This window comes from Mustela lutreola, chromosome X (assembly GCF_030435805.1).
Source record: "Mustela lutreola isolate mMusLut2 chromosome X, mMusLut2.pri, whole genome shotgun sequence".
Lineage (NCBI taxonomy): Eukaryota > Metazoa > Chordata > Mammalia > Carnivora > Mustelidae > Mustela > Mustela lutreola.
Genome location: NC_081308.1, coordinates 61,385,156 through 61,405,100, shown reverse-complemented (window position 1 = coordinate 61,405,100; position 19,945 = coordinate 61,385,156). Strand labels below are relative to the sequence as shown.

General features: G+C 51.7%; 1 protein-coding gene across 3 annotated transcripts in view; it reads right to left on the bottom strand.

The window, feature by feature from the left end:
* The window catches only part of STARD8 (StAR related lipid transfer domain containing 8), a 40,911-nt gene extending 21,894 nt beyond the window's left edge, over positions 1-19,017 (bottom strand). The window contains exon 1 of one of the 3 annotated variants that reach the window (XM_059156989.1): positions 18,829-19,017. In XM_059156989.1, coding sequence (XP_059012972.1) covers positions 18,829-18,889 — 61 coding nt within the window. In that variant the 5' untranslated portion in view covers positions 18,890-19,017. Of the gene's footprint in view, positions 1-11,434; positions 11,639-18,828 lie in introns of those variants that run through there. The other 2 variants (XM_059156991.1, XM_059156990.1) reach the window with 2 other exon arrangements.
* Positions 19,018-19,945: the final 928 nt, after the last annotated feature.

Here is a 19,945-nt window from a genome sequence, read left to right as displayed (position 1 = left end):
ATACAAGAAATCCCCAACTGCACCCCTCTCCCCGACGGAGCTGTAGTCTGAGATTTGGTGTACAGCTTTAAGTGAGGGAGGAACAGGAGGGTACTGGGACCAAAACCAGGCCTCTGGCCTCCCGGGGCTGCTTAAAAGTTTGAGACCAGAGTCCAGTCTGTGGTCTCCCAGGCTGTCACTGGGTACAGCAGGGTTAAAGCAGGCGGTGGACATTCTGACCCAGCCCAGGGCTTTCCTGTGACAGTGAAGGTCAAAGCTGCCACCTGCTCAGGGGCAGTCACTCCATTAACTTTCTTACCCTCAGGGAATCCTGCCCCCAACCCAGTCCCAAGTGCTCTGACAAGGTCATGGTTACAAGAAAGGACAGGTGTTTTCATAAGTTGTGCACTACTCCAACACCTCCAGTCACCAAGCTGTAGGCAAGAGATGCCCACCTAACTAGTCTGGGGCAGATGGTAGACCAACGAACTGCTCTCCACTATGGTATGGCTGGAAAGATTATCGGACTGAAGGTCAAGAGAACTACATTCTAAGAGCCTTAACTGTGCTAGAAACCTGTTGGGTGACCTCAGGCAAGCCACCAACTCTGTCTGGGCCTCCATTTTTCTGTCTCCTAGTGGCCACTAACCAAAATCTAAACCCAGAGGGGAGTGTGTATGACTCTCCCTGGCTGGTTCAGTAGAGGAGCTGTGCTCCTCCTGCACACTCTTTTGGCAGACTCCAGTAAGTCTGAGTGGCAGACCCACGGTTCAGTGGGCACCAAGACCAAATCCATCTTCCCCTCCCAACCTGGCTCTTTGGCTTTCCTGCCTCCCAAGGCACCCGAACACCCAGGCTTAACCTACCAGTCATCCTGGTCTGTCCTCTCTCAACTTGTGTATTTAATCACTAAGTTCTATCAACTTTTCCATCAAGTGGTCATGGTTTCCCACACCTGACTGTGCTCTAGGTTGGCATGCCTGGATCACTTAAGCCTCCAAGTTCCCAGCCTCTAGTCTCTCCTTTCAATAAGTTGTCCTGCCATCTTCTTCTTACAAGAACCCAGTTCTGACCTGGCCACACTCCACTCTGCCTTGCAGGCTCCCCTGCCCACAGCCCAGGGCAACAACCAGACTGCTTTTCACCTGGCACGTGAGGCCTTCAGCACCCCAGACTCAGTCTGACTCGAAGCTGCAAACTCCCAGTATTCATCAAGATGGAGGTCAAACGTCCCATGAGATCTTCCTTCCCTGACCTCTCACTAAATCCCCTACCAACTAACGGATCACTTAAATTAAGTGACCCCTACCCCCTACGCATTTCCATTACCTTCTCAGCTGCACATGAGACTGTCTGCCCCATTCAACTGGAGTCCCACGGCACTGGGTCCTATCGGTCTCAGTATCCCCACTGCATTGTGGTAAGGGCTACAGAATGTTCTGGCAACACCTAGGCAGGAAGTCCTGCTTTCCAACTAAACAGTGTGCGGGCCTCTGCCTCCACCCATTCCTCTGATATCACTACAGCAAAGACACAGAACTGAGGAGACACGCTTGCAACTCAGCCAACTAGATGACCAGCAGAACACTTTGCCCCAGGGCAGAAACCACGGCCAAGAACCAAGGCCCAGAGGTGTAAGATGTGAAAATAATCTCTGCCTAGGGACAAAGACATTCTGGCCCCAAGGAACCCTCAGCTCTTCCATCCCAAGCTCCTGTGAGGGCCCCCAAGCCCACAGGGCAAGGGACATGCACCGTCTCCTGCTTCCTCTCTTGGCCTGCAAAGTCTTGGCACTCACCCATCTTGAACCTGTGTCTCCACTTCTACATCCCACCCCCCTTGCCTACTTCCTTTTCCTTTTGCTGAGGCCAAATATAAACCCGCAGGCAGGAAATGCCTTGAAGGAGCCTGGCCCCACCCTGAGACCCAGAAAAAAATATTGTCTCTTACAGAAAGAAAATAGGCCCAAGAGAAGTAACCTCTTCACAGGGTCTGTTCCCCCTCTAGAAGCCAATGGATACAAGCCTCCCCTGAGCTCTGCAGCCAAAGGGAGGGTTGTGATTCTGTGCAGAAAGGGGGGGGGGGGGCTTAGCTTTGTGGGCAGGGGTGGCCATGTGCATGCTTAGGCCACCTGGGGTGAAGGGAAGGAGAATCTAAATGGCAACCTAATAACTGTGTAATATCTAGAAATAGAGGTTTTCAGGTGCAGTTGGAAGACTAACAGGCTAGTGACTGTGGCTTTTAGTCTTGGCTCTGCTACTTCTTAGCTGTGGTTGTGTTCCTTACTAATAATAATACTAAGGATACCGAATGTCATTATTAACAATAATTAAGATTAAACATTAATATTTACTGAGCACTTAATATGTGCCAAGCCCCAAGCTAAGAACTTTACACAGATCTCTTTGGGCAAGACTTAGCTTCTCTGGGCTTCAGTGTCCTTAGCTGTAAAATAGTGACATGTTTATATCCCTGATGTCAGGAGGTTTTTGCAAGTATAAAATGAGATAATAACAAGCAAAGGGTTCCAAGTCATTGTTGGGTCCCCAGCATAAGTACTTCTTATATGGTTTATTTCACTGAATCTTGACAACAACCCTGCAGGGGCTAAGTGCTATGAAATTTCTATTTGACAGATGACAAAACTAAGGCCCAGGGATATTGAGTAACTTGCCCTAAATCAGCAACTAGGAAGTAGTGGGTCAAGGTGCAAATCCAGGCAGTCTAGATCCAGAGTCCTCCAAGTCCACCAAGTTAGAATACTCATTAAATAGAAGTTGCCTTGGCTGTGGACACAAGAAACATAGGCCAGGAGTTGTGCAGTATGAACCCTGAGCCTGAAGTAACTTCCCATCAGTGGAGAAAACACCTGACCATCCCACATCTCTTGTGGTCCCCATGACAGCCCTGTCCGAAACAGACCTACTGCACAAATGGGAAAACTGAGGCTATAGGAGGTCAAGTGGCTTCCACTGGACTATGGACGAGGACCAGGAGCCTGCCTAAATGACCACAACCAACCTGTTGATCTGTTCCCATGTTGTCTCCCTAGGCTCTCCCCTCCAAATCCAATCCTACCCTGTGCCAGGCCCCATGCTAGGCACCAGGGTCTGAAACTGAGCAAAAGCCAAACTCTCCTGGAGTACAGTACCAGAGCTGCTATCAGGCCCATACTTCTCAGGGAAGCAGATGCTAAGGTCGGCTATCCTCTGAAGCACTCTCTGGCCTCTGTTTGCAGGCAAGATCACAGAGAATGAGCTCTAAAGGAGGTACAGCCTATGGGAAGGAAGTCTTTAGCCCCCCATGGGCCCAGAGGTGGGAACGTTGTGGGGAAGGCAGAGCTTCTGGACAAAAGCTTACCCTTCCACATGCCCAATACCAGCATGGACCACACCAAGCTGGAAGGGTCAAGCAAGTTAATTCAGCCAGCCTTCCACCTGCCCCTAACCACCCACACCTTCTAAATAATGAACTCTGGTTGTCAGGAGAGCTCAATAGAGTGTCTCCTTTCCCTGATGCCACCCAGCACCCTTAGTCCTGGAAGGTGCTAATCAGGCAGGCCTGCTGCTGTCAGAACCACCTCCCCAGCTTCCTCCTGTATACCCGCCCCCACTGTGCAGCTCTGCTTAAAGCCTCAATACCCAGCCCTTTGATTTTCTCTCCCCTCCATCTGTCTGCCTTGCTGGGGAGGGAGCAGGCAAGGACCTAGGGACTGTCTGCCCAGGAAAGACTGATCATGATGGGTAAAATAAGCAGTCAGGGGTGGAAGGGAGACCCAAGCCCGAGCTCTGGCCTCCTGGCTGGCCACCCCAAAAAGGGAGGAGAGGCATGGCACCGTTGCTAAGGGTGTGGGTGGTAGACTCAGCCTACCTGGGTCCTGATTCCAGTTCCATGATTCCCTAGCCATGTGACCTTGAGTCCGTTCTTCTTTTAGCCTCTCCCTGTATACTTCTTCATATGTAAAATGTGAGGAGAATAGCAGTACCTACCTTACAGAATTACCATGGGAGCTAATTAAGTTCAAAGGTGTCAAGAATTTAGAAGAGTTTACTATTATTATTGTTGTTAGCGTGATCATAAATGTCACTCCTCACTCGAGGAGACCAGAAGGATCCCTCCCCTCCAGGTGAGTGTGGCCCAGGAATGTTTTTTGTGAGGAAGTGGAATCTGAGGGACAGAGAAGACCTAAGGCCTCGGGGGCCACATGTTTGGGTGCAGCACAGTCCCAGGTCAGTGAAAAACAGCAAAGAGATAAGGTGGCAGAAAGTGCCACTAAACAACAACAATAAGAAGAATCCTGTTCATATTATTGGATTTATGACTCAACAACCCCATGAGGTAGGTACCTATAGCTCCATTTTACAGTTGACAAAATGGAGGCTCCCAGAGGTTAAGTGATTGGCCCAAAGTCACCCAGTGCTGTTTATCCCAGAGCCCCTGCTCCCCACCATGACACACTTTCCTGCCCCAAACTCTGGATGTACAGCTCTGTATGCCTTTCACTTCATCTCCATTCTGGCCCCTTTCCCACATCCCTTCTTGGTTTTGCCATTTAGAAGGCCCTGCTCAGGTGAGGGCTGCTCAGGGCAGATGTCTGTGGCGAAGCACTTCCCAAGCTGCCTGCTCATAGCCCCAGCCTGACGTGACCTTGACCGGGAGCAGAAAAGCTGGCTGTGAGTGCGTGTCTCACACCTCAGACAGGCCAGCCTTTGGCCAGCCCAGATAAAAGACAGGAAATCCTTGGCCACCTCCCCTGAAGATTGCTCCCTCCACCATGGGAACAGAGTTTCAGCCTGGGCAGAGGTTCCTCTGTGGTGAGGAAGCAGCGGAGTCAGCCCCAGCTGCCTCAGCTGCTGGGTGTGGTTTGGGGGAAATAGTGAGGGCTGAGCATCAGGAGACCTGGGCTCTGAATCCTCCCTCCTCAGACACCAAGCCTGTCCCCCATCTGGGCCCCAGGTGGGCACCTGCAATGATCACACTGCTTCTCTTACCAGGGCCGCTCTGAGAAAAGGGTGGAATTGTAGAAGTGAAAGTACCTTGGAAATGGAAAGAAATGGGAATACTCATCGTGGTCTTCATCATCAACTGCAGAGGAGGAATGGCTGAGTTGGTGTTTCTCCCCATCTGATTCACCCTTCTACGCCCCAGTGTGGGCATGGCTCATGCTCATTTCCGGCTTTGATGCTCCTCAAAACACTCCCTTCCCCCTGACCTCCACCAGCTCAAGGGAAGAAAGTAAGTGGCAGGAAAACAGGATATACTGACAGGCCACACAGAATACACTGCAGACAGCTCATCAGAAGTGAGCACTTCCTCTCACCAGGCTTGCCTTCTGCTATGAGGGCACCAAGAAGAAGGCCAGCCAGACCTAACCAACAAACAAATCAGAGAGCTGCAGGAGCTGTTTGGACCCAGGACCCTGGGGGTTCAGAATGCAACTGCTGGAGCCACCAGAAAAAGATAATGGAGAAGTCTTGTAGGAAAGTTCAGACTAGGGGCTGCTGGGTGACTCAGTTGTTGAGCATCTGCCTTCGGCTCAGGTCATGATCCCAGCGTCCTGAGATCCAGTCCCACATCTGGCTCCTTGCTCAGTGGAAAGTCTGCTTCTCCCTCTCCATTTGTCTGCTGCTCCACCTGCCTGTGTTCTCCCTCTCTCTCTCAAATAAATATATAAAATCTTAAAAAAAAAAAGTTCAGGCTAGAAATAAACAGAGAGTGAGGGGCTTCCAGAGCCCCATTTCCCATTCCCAGGGCCACAAACCGTAGCACGTGCAGAAGACAGTAATGAGGCTGGGAAGAGGACTGGTCCCAGGTCCCTTGAGAAGTCTTTGGAGGAACTGAAGCTATTTGGCCTACAGAAGAAGCGAGGGGACTTGGGTTCCGTCCTCAGACCTCTGGAAGTCAGCGAGAATGGCCCCTGGCTAGATGGTCCCAGGGGGCAGAGCTGGGATCCAGGGTTGTAGAAGCCACAGGAATATGGTGTGCAGTTCGACATAAGCAAATGCTTTTGGACGTTCCAGGAATGAAAGCAATTGCTTTGAAAACTTGAGCTCTCAGGTACTGAAGATGGGGGCACAAGAGCTGCACAAATCCCTGGTAGGAAGATCTAGGTTCATAAGGAGAATTGGACTGAGTGCCCCCTAAAGACCCTTCTCCCCAGAGCTAGGTTGGCTCTCTACCTCTGGGGTATTGTGCATAAAGGTGGGTGGGGCTGGCTAAGCCCTGAGCCGCTTCCCTCAGAGACCTGGGATCCCAGGAGCACCTTCAGCTGCTAACCAGGGCCAACAGGTCACTCATTAACCTGTAGCTGAATGGGTCAGAGGGTAGCCCCTTGGGACACACACACACACACACACACACACACACACACACACACACGGGGAGGGGACTGGAGAGCAACTGCACAAAAGCCCATGCTCGAGCAAAACCCAAGCTATGGCAGTTCAAGGCCTGGTCAGCTCAAACTGACCAGCCAACTGGCACAATGTAGTAACCGGGCCTGGCAGAATTTAAAGCCAACTGACCTTTGCCTTGTGGACAAGCAAAAGGTTTTGCCTGGGAATGCATAATCTTACAGCTGGAATGGAACCTGAGAGACCACTGAGTGCACACCACCTGTAAAAACTGAGTCCCAGAGAAAGTAACAGTCACTCATGCTGAGGTAGCTACAGAGAGGCACAACCAGAGGGCAGGCTTCCTGACTTGTAGGAGGCCCCCACTGGTTCCCTAAATGCTGGTTCCGTCTCTTCTCACTGAAACTGCAGAAAACTGCTTGGGGTCCGGAGCTTTCCAAATGGGACCTAACCTGACCCTTCCCAATTCCCACTGTTCGTCAAGATGCAGGCTCTTGGAGGGAGGTCTCCTCTTCCACCGTGGAGGCCTCAGCCTTACAGCAGGAGCAGCAGCAGCATGACTGACGGCTCATGTCTCTGCCTAGTGTGGAGGAGTGACCCACAGCTGGACTGAAAACAGACAGGCACACAGCCCCACTAACGGCAGATCCTTTGCGTGGGTATTTCTTGCTCTTTCAAATTGACCTGAGAGGGTGAGGGACTCCTGGAAAGACCCCCAGACCCTTCTGACTCATGCCTAAAGATTCCCCTTACCTCACTGCCCATCCGAATCCCTATCAATTCCCTGACCTTCTCAATAACCACCCAAATGAACTTGTTTGCCCAAGCAAAAACAGAGGGCCAGAAGTTTAATTGGCTCCGGGAAGTTCCCGTGAAGGAATGTTTGTTAGTGTCCCCTTGAGGGAGGTGAGTGTTAAGAGGGGATCCCCCTTAAGGCCAGGGGTGGACGGGGAGTTGGTTAATGGCCATCCCCCAGAGGTGACTTTTCAAGGTGGTTATTATGTGGCTCAATCATTAACCAGGCAGTGGCAGGACCCCAGGCTTGTTGGAATGGAGCCACTCCTTTCCCAAGGACGGCCCAAGAGCAGGAGGCTGCAGCCAGGGAGAGCGCTCATGGGGTCTCCCGGCCCTCTCACAGCCTGCTCTGGTCTCACAGCCAGCTCTGGAGCAGTCAGAAGAAAGGCCTGGATGAGGGCCTCTCCCTCAGCTCCACAGGAGGGTGGAGGAGGGCTGGCCCGGATGTGGAGGAAGTCAGCACACCCTCACTGAGGTGGAGGGAAAAGGGAGACAGTGAGAGGTTTTATCATGAATGAGAGAGGAAGCTCCAAGCTGGGCCTTGGTGATTAGCTGACAAGCTGGGAAAGACACTCATCCTGAATGCATCCTGTTTTGCTCCAAAGTGGCCTCAGGGGTCAGGGGAGGGGCCAGGAGGAGAGGAGCCTCCCAGGAATTCTCCCAGGCCTACTGACCTCAAGGTCCTGGGTGGCCCTGGAACTGGGGAGGCAAGTGGGAAAGTTCACCCCATTTACTGCTAGAGGAGCAAGGCACAAAGTTTCGGCAAGAAGCTTCCCCAAATCAGCCTCCGGAGCGGCAGTCCCAGGGACTGGGGCTAGTGCTGTAAAACGAGGGCCCAGGATTCCCTAATTGCTCCAGCTCTGACTTTGCCTAGGCCCCTCTTCAAAGGTTCAGCTCAAATATCACTGCCTCGCCTCTGTCAGTCACCTTCCCCTCAGTCAAAAGCAACAAGCAGGCTCTCTAGTCAGGCATCCCCAGGCAAAACAGCCCTCCTAGACAGCTGCAAAGATGAACACTGTCAGAATATCTGATGATATTAAGGGGCTGTTCTGGATGTGTTAATGGTACAGTAGGTTTTTTTTTTTTTTTTTTTGGAAGCCTTATCTTTTAGAGATCTATATATTGCACTATAGATAAATTGATAAGATGTCTGGGATTTGTTTCAAAATAACAAGAAAGAAGGTGAAGCAGATGGAGGTATTAATAGGCAGGATTATACCCATGGGCTAATGGGCTCTTACTACACTAATTTCCTCTATTTTTATATATGTTTGAAAGCCTTCATAATAAATAATCTTTTTTGAAAAGTCCTCACTGAGGTAAAGGCTTTGTTTGCCACGCATGATTTATGCCACTAACCCCCAAACTAGTTGGTCGATTCCCTGAAGGTGGGGGTTACACTCTGTGTCCTCTAAGACCTAGCCAAGCCTGAACTTAATGACTAATAATTTGTACGGTCTTTGGTAGTTTACAAAGCACTTAGCCATGGATTCTCTCATCTAATCCAATGAGGTAGAAACAGTGAGGAGAAACCAAGAGCTGGGGAAGTCACAAATGGAGCAGCAGGGCCCAGATTTAAACTTCCCATATGTCCAGCTTTCACTCCCTTGTGCTTTGCCCCACACCACCCTGGATTCCTGAGGAACTTAACGTCCAGTTACCCATACCAGCACCCTGAGGGTTGGGGGTAAACAGGGACAGCAGTCAATGAAATGTGAGTTCCCAGAGTAGGGGGCTGGGCAAGAGAAGACTCACACACAAACACAGCATTTCAGACCTGCAATGGACCGATTCTGGGATGAGTCCCCCTCTCCTCCCATACACACGAACCAAGGCCATGGGTCACAGATGAAGAGAGCCTTAGTACACAGCTGACACCAACGATTATGTGCTCAGGCCTATTCTCCACTACTTTGTTTAGGGCTGCAGAGTGGGGGAGCTCACACTTCCCATCCTAGAGCCCTTGGATTTTTTAGATCATTTATCTCTATTTTATCTGATAATGGCCTCCCCAGGGCCTGGGCCCAGGGCCAAGACACTCCATCTTACCCAAACTTAGAGTCCAAAGAAAAAGTTCTCTTTTATTCAAGCTAGAGGCAATTCCTTCTTCCAGCCAAAGACCCCTTGCCCCACCTTCTCCAAAAAAGTGAGGGCACAGTCTTCATTTGTTAAACCTGCCATCCACTGAACCTGAACATTCCAGAACAGTGAACTCCAAGAGTGTCCTAGCAGAACAGCACCAGCAGCTGCAATAGCATCCAGATTACAGAAACAATCCTCTGCTCCCGTGGAACCTTCTAGCTTTTGTGTTGCTGCTGGTATCCCTGTAGCTGGCTCCAGGGGTCCTATGCTCCCTCTCCAATCCCTATCCCTAAGGGTGGAACTTTAAAACTTCAAGAAGGCAGAGAAGGTCAAAGTTCAGGCCTCTTTGTGGCACCCTCTTTGCTCCTGTGCTCAAACTCCCGAAGTGTGCTTTAATTAAGAAAGTTCTTCCATCCACCCTGCTCAACTCATGCCCCACTCTCCAGCACTCCCACAAGATACACAGCCCCTTTGTGCACCTTCTGCTCCTCTTCTTGCTCTAAGCATCTCCAGCTATCTCTCAACCCTGTCTCCTCTCCTGGTGGGGCAGGGGAGCTGCAGATGCACAGGGAGGTTGAGCATTCTTCTCAAAGAGTTGCTTAAGAGGTGGACATAAGGCCAGCGATGAGGGCAAATGGGATTCTGTCCATGTGGTGTTTACTAGCCCTAATGACAGAGGTCCAGGGAGCAGAAATGCCAAACCCCAAATCGGGAACAAAATTGGACATCAAATCCCGGAAATGAGCTCCAAACCCAGAATGCCCAGTGATATGGTAGCTACAGCTTTAGGGTAAAAAACCCCCAAACCCCAACACCATTCCCATCACACTCTTACCCACTTGCTCCATCTTCCATTCATAAACCACTTGCAGCCATGCCTCTTTCTCTATGCCCTTGGGCTGTCTGCCTTTCCACCCCCAGATAGAAATTGCCTCTCCTTTATTCCAGGCAGATGGAAATGAGGGGAAAATTCAGAGAGCAACAAGAAAAGATGGTGGGTGGAGAGAGCAACCCTCAGAGTGGGGGCGGCAACAGGTCCCACAGTAGGAGTCAGGGTTTGAAAATAGCCCTGGGTGTGACTCATCACCCTCTCCTCCTAGGTGGGCAGACCTCGGGGCTCCAAGGGGGACAGAGAAAGCCAGGCTTTTCCAGCCCAACCTCTGGGGTCCCAGGCTCTGAGTTGGCCCCACTCCTCCCCACCTTGAATCTGGCTGCTGTCCTACTCACCCTTCCCGCTGGTTTGCCTGCTGATTTGCCTGCACAATCACCACAAAGCTTTCCATCTGTATAGTTCCTGTCGCCCCAAGCACCTCCAAGACAAACTTTTACCTACCTATACCAGTGAGGAGCTTGGACCCGTGGGACAAGTCAAAATGTCATGGAAAACACTGGCCCTTTAGATACTGAAATCCAGCCCACGACCTCGGGTTGAGCGCTGTTGAAAACACTTCGGCCCGGAGAAGTAGCATGACTCACCTAAGGTCACATGAATTAGTAGCCGAACCCCAGATTCCTGAGTCCTAATTCAGTGCTCCACTTTAAAGAGCCTTGGGAGAAGAGAAATGGAGAGAACCCCAGACTACCTAATTTGGAAATCCCAAAAACTTCCACTAAAAGGAAGCCTTTCCTCAGAGCTTCCATAATCCAAACCCACTTGGGACTTCATGGGGCCACAGAACCGTGAAAGATGCGACTTATCCAAAGGTTTTTACTTGATCCCCACAGCCACCTTAATACCAGGAAAGTACGAGCGCTTCTCAGAAGGGAGGACAATGGCCAAGGGGAAAGCCCACAGGGCCCTACCCGGGATTCCTGGAAATGCCCTCAATAGCAGAGGAAGGAAAAGGGTAGGCGAGGTGGCACAGAGCCCGAAGGGCCGCCACCTCTGCCCTGTTCAAGCCCCCCTCCAAAGCCCCAGAGCTAGGGCTCCAGACTCCGGCCAGGCCCGGGATAACGAGGGAAAGTCTCCTTCTACCACCCGACTGGCGGGGCTTCCGTGGGGAGAAGCGCTGCCAGCGGGCTCAGGGGATCCCCCAATTTCGGGGACTCCGACCCCAAATCCCGGGGCGGGGCGAAAGTGGCTCCTGAGTGCGCTGCCTGGCCGAACCGCTAAGAGCGGGGGCGGGCCAGAGCGCTCCCGGGACTAGGCCGGGCCAGGGGGCCCAGGAAGGCCCCGGGAGGCCCCGTGGGTCCGGATTTTTGCCTGACTTCACCCCCACTCCTACCTGGAGGCCGCGTCCACCACTTGGGGTTCGAGACCCTGACACAGCGGCCAGTGGGCAGGAGGTGAGTGCAGGAAGGACTGCTCCTGGCTGGGGCACGCGCGGAGCCTGGGGTCGGGCGGGGGTAATGGTGTCAGCCAGAGGAGCAGCTGCGGCGGCTGCTTAGCTGTTGTCAACCAGAGGCCACTTTCGGCTCAGGTTGGGAGGGAACGACTGCAAGTTGGGCGGTAGGGACGCCCCGCCCACCTACGGGCCCCTCCACCAATGAAGGCGCAGTCCGGCCCACCGGACTTCCCAGAAAGTTGCCCAAATTGTGGTGGGCGGGGCGCTGCCTTCCAGCTCCTCCAATAATAACCGCTCTGGGGCCTCTTCCTCAGGTCACACCGCTGGTGGGAAGAGGGGTAGGCGGGGAGAAGCCACAGCCAGAGCTAGCAGCGCGGGGTGAAGGAGCAAGCGGCTGGCCAGGCGCACAGACTATTTATTAGGTTCTGAATGTGCCTGGCACGGTCTGGGGAATTTAAATACATGTGCCTGTGCACGTCAAGGTTCAGATGCTTGCTGCGGGTAATTTATGGAGCATTCCGAAGACTTCAGTGAGATCTCCGATTAGTAGGGACAACCGAGAGGGAAACTTGGACATTGAATACTTGAGCAGGAAGTTGCCATTCCCACCTTGCTCAGCCCCCGGCATTCTGCAACTTCCCGCCTACCCCCAGCTCTCTGCCTCAAGTCCAAACTCTACCTCCGGGGAGAAATGCATGGACAACTTGGGGCATATGCATTATTCATGACAGGCGAGGGCTTCCAAGAGTGTGACATCAGAAAGCTGACTTAAGTTCTTTTTTTTTTTTTTTTTTTAAGATTTTACCTATTTATTTGACAGAGATCACAAGTAGGCAGTGAGGCAGGCAGAGAAAGAGAGAGGAGGAAGCAGGCTCCCCGCTGAGCAGAGAGCCCGATGCGGGACTCGATTCCGGGACCCCGAGATCATGACCTGAGCCGAAGGCAGCGGCTTAACCCACTGAGCCACCCAGGTGCCCCGCTGATTTAAATTCTATGAGAAAGAGTGTTAAGATTTGATTTCCCTCTTGTCTTTCCTCACGAAGTTTACAAGTTCACAACCATGACTTTATTGTCGAATTGAGGACTCCTATTAGTGGGGACTGGGAGTACTCAAGACAATGTGCCATCCAGCTGCCCTCCTCCACATTTACAGATACAGAAACTGAGAAGACATGACTCACTCAAGCTAACCTATCAGATCCATGGGTTATTTTCTCCATACCTAACAGACGGGAGAAATGAAGCTGAAGTTCCTGGAAAGCAGGGGCCACATCCACCTAATTTCTTTGCTAGAGTACCCAACACAGACAAGAGCAAAAATTCATGTTTATTAGGACAACAACTTTGTTAAGGTCACCCAGGCAATGGCAAAGATAGGCATAGCCGCAAGTGTGCCCCCTCCTGTCTTGGTCTTCAGACAAATTGGAATTCTCCCACCTTCCTTCCCTAGTGGTCCTGAGAGAATCAGAGGAGAAATGCTGAAGCAAGGCTACGCCCAGGGTGCACCCCTTCTTTCCTCTCAATGGCAAGACGGGAGCTGGCACTTTGTTCAAGATGAGTCAGGTCCCTGTGGGTTTTGGATGTAGATGAGACCTGTAGATGAGACTTCAGAACTCACTTCTGGAAACAAAATCCTACCCAGAGTCAGGAATGTCTGTAAAGGGTGGGAAGGTAGATGACCTCCTTCCTGAGGCTGGGCTGTTATATTTGTGGACATCCCTAAGGTCCTGAGTTGGGGCCAAATTTATTTTGTTTCTGAAAAATGCAAAAAGGATATAAAAAGTGTGGGTCCTGCAGTATCTTTATAGCTTCCCTATGGGGAGGAAGCCATGTCAGAGCCAATTTCATCCACCACATAGCACCAAGCAGTGTCCACAGTAGTTTCTCAGTAATGTTGAAAGATATTCAAGGGACAACCAACCATGAAGAAATGAAATTGCAATCACATAAATAATGACCAAACCCCAATAACCTTTTAGTAGATATATTTAAGTGACTCAGAGATGATGGATTCTGAGACACCCAGTAGTGTCTTAAAAAAATAATAATCAAACCAGACAATTAAAAAAGGAAAAACTACAGAAGTAAAAATATAGCAATTGCTATAAATAAGTGGAACAAGAACTTCACAGTGCCTGGCATAGAGTAGCCCATATCTAGGCTATTTCTTTGGGTCTTTCTTGATCTCTTTCTCTTAACCCATGAGCTTTAGAAAGGCAAGAACTCAGTCTCTTCAGAAGGAGATAACTCGTTGCCTTCAATCCTTGCTCTCTGATCTACCCCCAGGCCCTTACCTAAGTCAGAGTCTTGTGTGGAGCAGATATACAGTAATGGGGCCTGGTACAGATGAGGAAATGGTACCTCTTCACAGTCTCCTGGGTTGCATCTTGAATGGCTCTGGTGATAACTGGAGCCTTTAGGCCCTAGGTGTCCCTTTTCCCACAAGCCCCTACTACTGCCTGGATATCTTAGGGTGATGCTGCTGCTGCTGCTACTACCTTAGATGCCAGCTCAGCCATTAAGCAGGGTAATGTAGAGTGCATGAGGGCAGACTGAGGGCAGGTGGAAAAACCTTGGGGTGCATGTATGCATTTCCACGCCCTAGACATAGGGCTTCCCTCTATCACTATCCAAGCCCAGGTGTGTCATACAAAGAGCCGTATGATGGAATCTGGAGCCAGACAGCCCAAGCACAAAGCCCAAAGCCCAACTCTGCTACTCATTAGCCATGTGACCTCACGCAAATTATTTTCCACCTTTCTGTGTCTCAGTTTCCTCACCTGTAAAATGTGGCTGATAATCACAGTCCGGACTTTATATGGCTGTTAAGCGGATCCTCTGGGCTAAATTGTACTTAGAATGGTGGCTAGCTCACAGTAAGTGCTCCTAAGTGTTAGATACAGTGACAGAGGTACTAAGCAATAAAGAGAAAGTGCTGGATACTACTCCCAGTTCTACCACTTTTTGGCTGTGTCAAGGAGGGAAAGTCATTGTGCCACTCCAACCGTCAGGATTTTCACCTGTAAAATGAGGATAGAGCATAATCCCTATCAAGCAAAATTAAGACAATGGATGTGAGGGTGGGCTGTAAAGGGTGGTGGCAGGTGAGGGGATGGGCAAGCAAGGTGTTGGGCAGCTCAGCTTTTTTCCAAGGCCAACCAGCTCATTTCTTCTAGGAGGTGGCAGAGAGAAACTCCAGATGCCGTGACTGTGAGCCACACTCCAAGACACATGGGTTCCAATAAGTGTCTATCTGGACTTCTAATGCCCCCTAGATCCCTTACTGCCTAGGAATGGACATCCTTCAGACTGTGGCAGGCAGACCCGTAGCTCCACTCTGGAACAGCTGAGGGTGATTAAACAGGTGCTTCCACTACCTTTTTCCATGGAGCTAAAGCAGCAGCAGCAGCAGCAGCAGCAAATAATTCCCAGGGAACCCAGCTGAGAAGAAAGAAGGCAGGTAGGAACCATGAGGGGGAAATGAATTACACTTGGACCAGCCCCGGACAGCACAGGACCACAGATGCCCTCACACCTGCACACATTTTCTCAGACCTCCAGTCTGAGGTCTGAAAGGCCTCCAGTCAAGCCTGGGATGGTAAAGGCCTGCTCTTCAAAGTTTTTGGGGCCCCTGCCCAGCTTCATGAACGAGGGCTACTGCTCAGATCCCCACAACATGAGACAGTTACAGCTCTTTAAAAAAAAAAAAATGCCATGCCATGGTAGGGGCGTTCGCACCAAGACAGGCAGCCAGAGTAGTGCCAGTGTAGGAAGAAAGGGATTGGTAGTGGGAGGGTCTTGAAAAGGTGAGGGGTAACAGGAACTCCACTGTGCATTGCTAAGTGGGAGTGGAGATGGAGCTAAGTCCTGGGAGGAGCACAAAGACCACCTCTCAGCCCACAGCCCAGGAGATCACCATGGCTGTGCCCACCCCACACCAGAGAGTACCCTGAAAGGGGGAGCTCCATGCTGGGCTGGGAGCACTGGGCTAGCTGTGAGGAAAGCTGGGGTACTGGCTAAGCCAGGCACAGGCCAGGGGAGTTTCAGGGATTGCTTACTCTCTCAGGACATCCCCTCCCCCCAACTCCAAGCTAGGACTCAGATGCATTTATTCCCTCTCACCTGCCTCCTGGAACTATTGAAAGGAATGTAGGTGGCAGCTCATGATGAACCTCCAAGCACTTGGACTAAGCAGCTGGAAAGGGAGAACCCAAGCCCCCTCAGTCTCTGCCTCCCACTATTCTCCAGACACCCAAGAGCCTGCCCGCATCATTCCAACAGATACTAGGCAAAGCGACAGCAGCTAGAAAGCCAGCCCCCAGCATCCACGCAACAAACCCAAGTGAGCCATGACAGTGTGGTAGGCACCATTTCACACCCAGGATGGGCCCCTGACTTGGCTTTACTGGCCAGTCTCAAAGAGGCCAGAGGTTTTCTGCTGCAAGCAAATGGAGCACCCCTCCATTCTCTCAGGGAGGTCTGCCTGCCTCCTCTCGAACAAACAGAGGGGCTAAGCCCTTGGTGAACCTGCCACAGATACCCAGAGCAGGATGTCCACTCCCACCCCACCCCCCACCTCATTCTTGCCCTTCAGAGGATAGTCACCGTGCAGTGAGATGAGTAAAAACAAGTCAACTTCTAACACGAAAGCTTTCTCCCTGCCCCACTCCATCCTTAGGCACACCTGCAAGCAGCTGAGACCAGAGAAACCCTCCCAGTGCTCCCTCAACAACATTCCCCTCTGCCTGACTTAGTTTCAGCCCTTGAGTTCACTCCTTCCTGGCCAGGCTCAGTTTCCTCATCTGGAAAAACAGAGCTGCGTCCTGGTTTCTTGGGTGCTTTCTTTCTTTTCTTTTCTTCTTTTTGAGAGAAATGGGGAGGGAAGGGCAGGGGGAGGGGTAGAGGGTCTAGAGCCCAATGAGGGGCGCAATCTCACACCCCTGAGATGGTGACCTGAGTAAAATTGACAGTCAGATGCTTAACTGGCTGAGCCACCCAGATGCCCCAGGGACCTTCTTTCCATAACATTCTCTGCTTCTGTGAGGTTCTCTGTGTGTTCGTTCCTGTGGAGGGGGTGAGGATCCCAGAAACCCAACATCTCTGGAGCTTTTGCAGAGGACTAGAAGTACTTGGGGGTGTAAGAGTTCTCTAAGGATGAGGAGAAAAAGTTGAGGAAAGTGAGAAAAAGGAAGGAGGAGAAGGCTGAGGTAAAAGGCAGAGAAAGAGGCAGGGCAGATGCTGGGACCAAATGAGCCCAGAAGTCTAGAGACCTGATCCCTGCCTCCAGCACTGCCTCCAGCTCACCTGGTAGCAGTGGACACCCATGGCCTCAGAACAGAGCTCAGGATCCTGCCCCCTTGCCTGGGACCTATCCACTTGTCCCTCAAGGGAAGCAGCTCCTGGGACAAAACAGAAAGGGTGAGGAGGAAATGGAGGAGGATGAGTGGGCTCTTCCTTCCTACCCAACAGGCTGTCCCATCAACCCACTGTGGTCTGACGTCATGCTGCAACCAGATATGGTGTCCATGAAGTTGGAGGGTGGCTGGTGGGGGAGGGGGGATTCACTTTCACAGGCCTGCCCAGAGTCTGTCCCAGTTCAGCCCTGTGATTACCAGGATCTAGGGCTTGGTATTCTCAATTCAAGCAGACAGAATGATCCCTGGGCCACCCACCCTATCTATTTCCCCTGAAGAATAGCCTACAGAGGCCTGTGGGGACATCAGAGAAGGCATAGGATGTATGGTGATGCTCGAGGGCCACTCATCTAAGGCTCTGAGCTCTTAAAGCCCCTCTCAGTGTGCTCTTCTCCAAGCATAGCTACCCCCTCCACACACACACCCCAAAACACAAACACGCATACTCACTAAATAAAAATTCTGAGCTGATCTTCAGCCAGGCATTCCTGGCTGAAGGAATATGTGTATTCCCATATAGAGAATATATATATTCCCTGTTCATATGTATCAATGTATCAGTCAACATGGGCACCCAGGCATTGGGGTGGGGTGGACGGGAGGAGAAAACAAGGCAGGTAGGTCCAACAGCCAGGGTCTCTGCCTTATGGAGCTCTGACACCACTGGAAGGACAACAGTGGTCCCCAGATAAAGAATACCCAACCCAGGCAAGGGGGCAGCCAGATCAGGTCCCAGAGGACAGGGAGAGAGGGGACAGCAAGGCCCCCATGTTTCACACTTGATATCTCCGGATGAACAGACCCCACAGGAAACACCAGGAAAGTGGCTCCTGGGCCCCATCAAGGCTCTTGGATCAGGGCCCAGGACACTGCAACTCTGGCTTCTACCCTCCTTTTACTACTGAGGAGCTGTGTGACCTGGCTGAGAGTCTTGCCCTCTCTGGGCCTTGGGCTCCACATATGTGGAGGGTTTCTGCAGGCCCTGTCCTTCAAGAGTGTTCATGTTCCATGACAAACCCATGTTGAGAAAGCCAACCCAGTTTGCTATTTCCTCCCTGCCATTTCGGCAGGAGCAAGGGAGAACTTACTGGGGGAAAAGGAAGCAGCAGAGCCTGGAGATTTTTTTTACAGCACAGAAAAATCAGTACTTTTTTCAATTTTTAAAAAGACAAAGTGCCAGGTAGACTGGGAGACCCACTGGAGTGGAAACAGGCCTTGGGATGGAGCTTTTAGGCAATCAAGGTGCTGCCAGGGTGGCGGGCCCACATCATGCAACTAGGAGACAGAGTGAGGCAGTAAGGGTCCCCTGGAGTGACAGGGGCTGTGTGGAGCTACTGGCTAGGTAGTGAGACCCAAGGATCCAGAGACAAAAAGAGGGATAGAAGCACAGAAGGATGAAGGGATGAAGTCAAAACATAAGCAGGTCGTCAGACATATAATGGAACAGGAAGACAGACAGGAGGGTGGAAGTGTGACGCCAGTGGTGGAGACAAAAAAGTGCTAGAGGACTAGTGATAAGGGACATACAATTCATTAAATCCCTACTATGTGTTAACAACTAAAATGTTGGTCTTTTTGGAGTAGCGGATAAAGGCAAAGGGAGAGAGGCAGGTAGGGGCGCAGCCCGATGGACAGCTGGGATAAAAGGATGGGGGCACCTTGAAAAACAGCAAGAACTGCCTAAGAATTAGAAGGAAGCAGGAGCGCGGGGACGCAAGGTCTGAAAAAAGGAGAGTGCCAGTCCGGGATGGGATTCAGACAAACGGACGCAGAACTAAATAGATGAAAGCGGGACCGGAACCAAAGATTCGGAGGCGAGGGGGACTGGAGTTCTGCTTAGCCGGAGGGCAGCGCCAAGGCTCCCAGCGACTTGCAAGCCTAGCCCTGACCTCCCGCAGAGGTCCGCCCAGCTCTGTTCACCTGGCTTCCAGTGCGGCGGGTCCCACCGAGCGCCCTTCGCACCCCGCAGCTTCCACGGCATCCTCGTCCGGGGCTTTGGGAGCCGCAAGCCTGGCCCCCTGCCCGGGGCTTCAGCCAAGAGTTCACCGGCGACTCCCAAGCGGAGCGCTGGTCCCTCGGGTTGTCGTCCCCGCACTGAGCCTGGGGCGAGGACGGCGCCAAGTGGAGGTAGGGAGGGGCTGAGGGAATGACGGCCCAAGTTTCCCCGCCCACTCAGCGACGACTAGAAAGTTCCACGCCCCCACCTTGAGCAGAAAACCCCCCTTCTCTAGCCTCCACTGGCCTCAGGTTACTTATTGAGCTCTGCCAGTCTGCCTCGCGCCTCACAATCAGGTCTCCACTCCCGGGTTGGGGTCTGGCCTTTCCCATACTGGCCCCCAATTTGAGGGGTATCTCACCACAGATCCCACTCCTTTTTGCTGTCCTCTGCCAGTGCAAGGTAGTGAGAGTCAGCCCCTCCACCTCCCGCCTCCCCCAAATCTCATCACTAGGGTCAGCCGCTGCACCTCCTGTCTCCCCCACACCTCGCCAACCACGTGACATGGCAGAAGACCTTGTGCAATAGCCGGATGGAGAGGGAAACAGTGGCTCTAGCCCACTTGGTGGACTGACTGACTCACTCGCTCCTCAGCCCCCTCCACGCCCTGCTTCTTAGCACTCTCCCAGTCCCATTTTCTGTCTGTCTGACCAGAGCAACAGGACCCTAGGTTCCAACAAGGATGACCTGAAATCCTTCTAGCACCCAGAATATCCTGGACCTTAGGAGAAGAAGCATTCCTTTCTTATAGGCTCTCTTGCATTAGAGAAAGCAAAACTGACGCCCTAAAATGCAAATGACTTGGTTGTCATCTCAGTGGGACAATTATCTCTGTTGCAGTGCTGTTTCGAGGCTCTAAAGAAAGATTAACTTCTATTCTCAAAGATATCAGTGCTGAGGATCTGCCACGAAGAAAACCTGGACCAGGACCCTAAATTCCATGACCCTTTTCCTTACCCTCACCTCCACCCACCCAGGGCAGGCAAATTTGCATGCCCTGATTTGGGGATGGTGGGGAGTTCTGTCCGACTTTGTTTATGA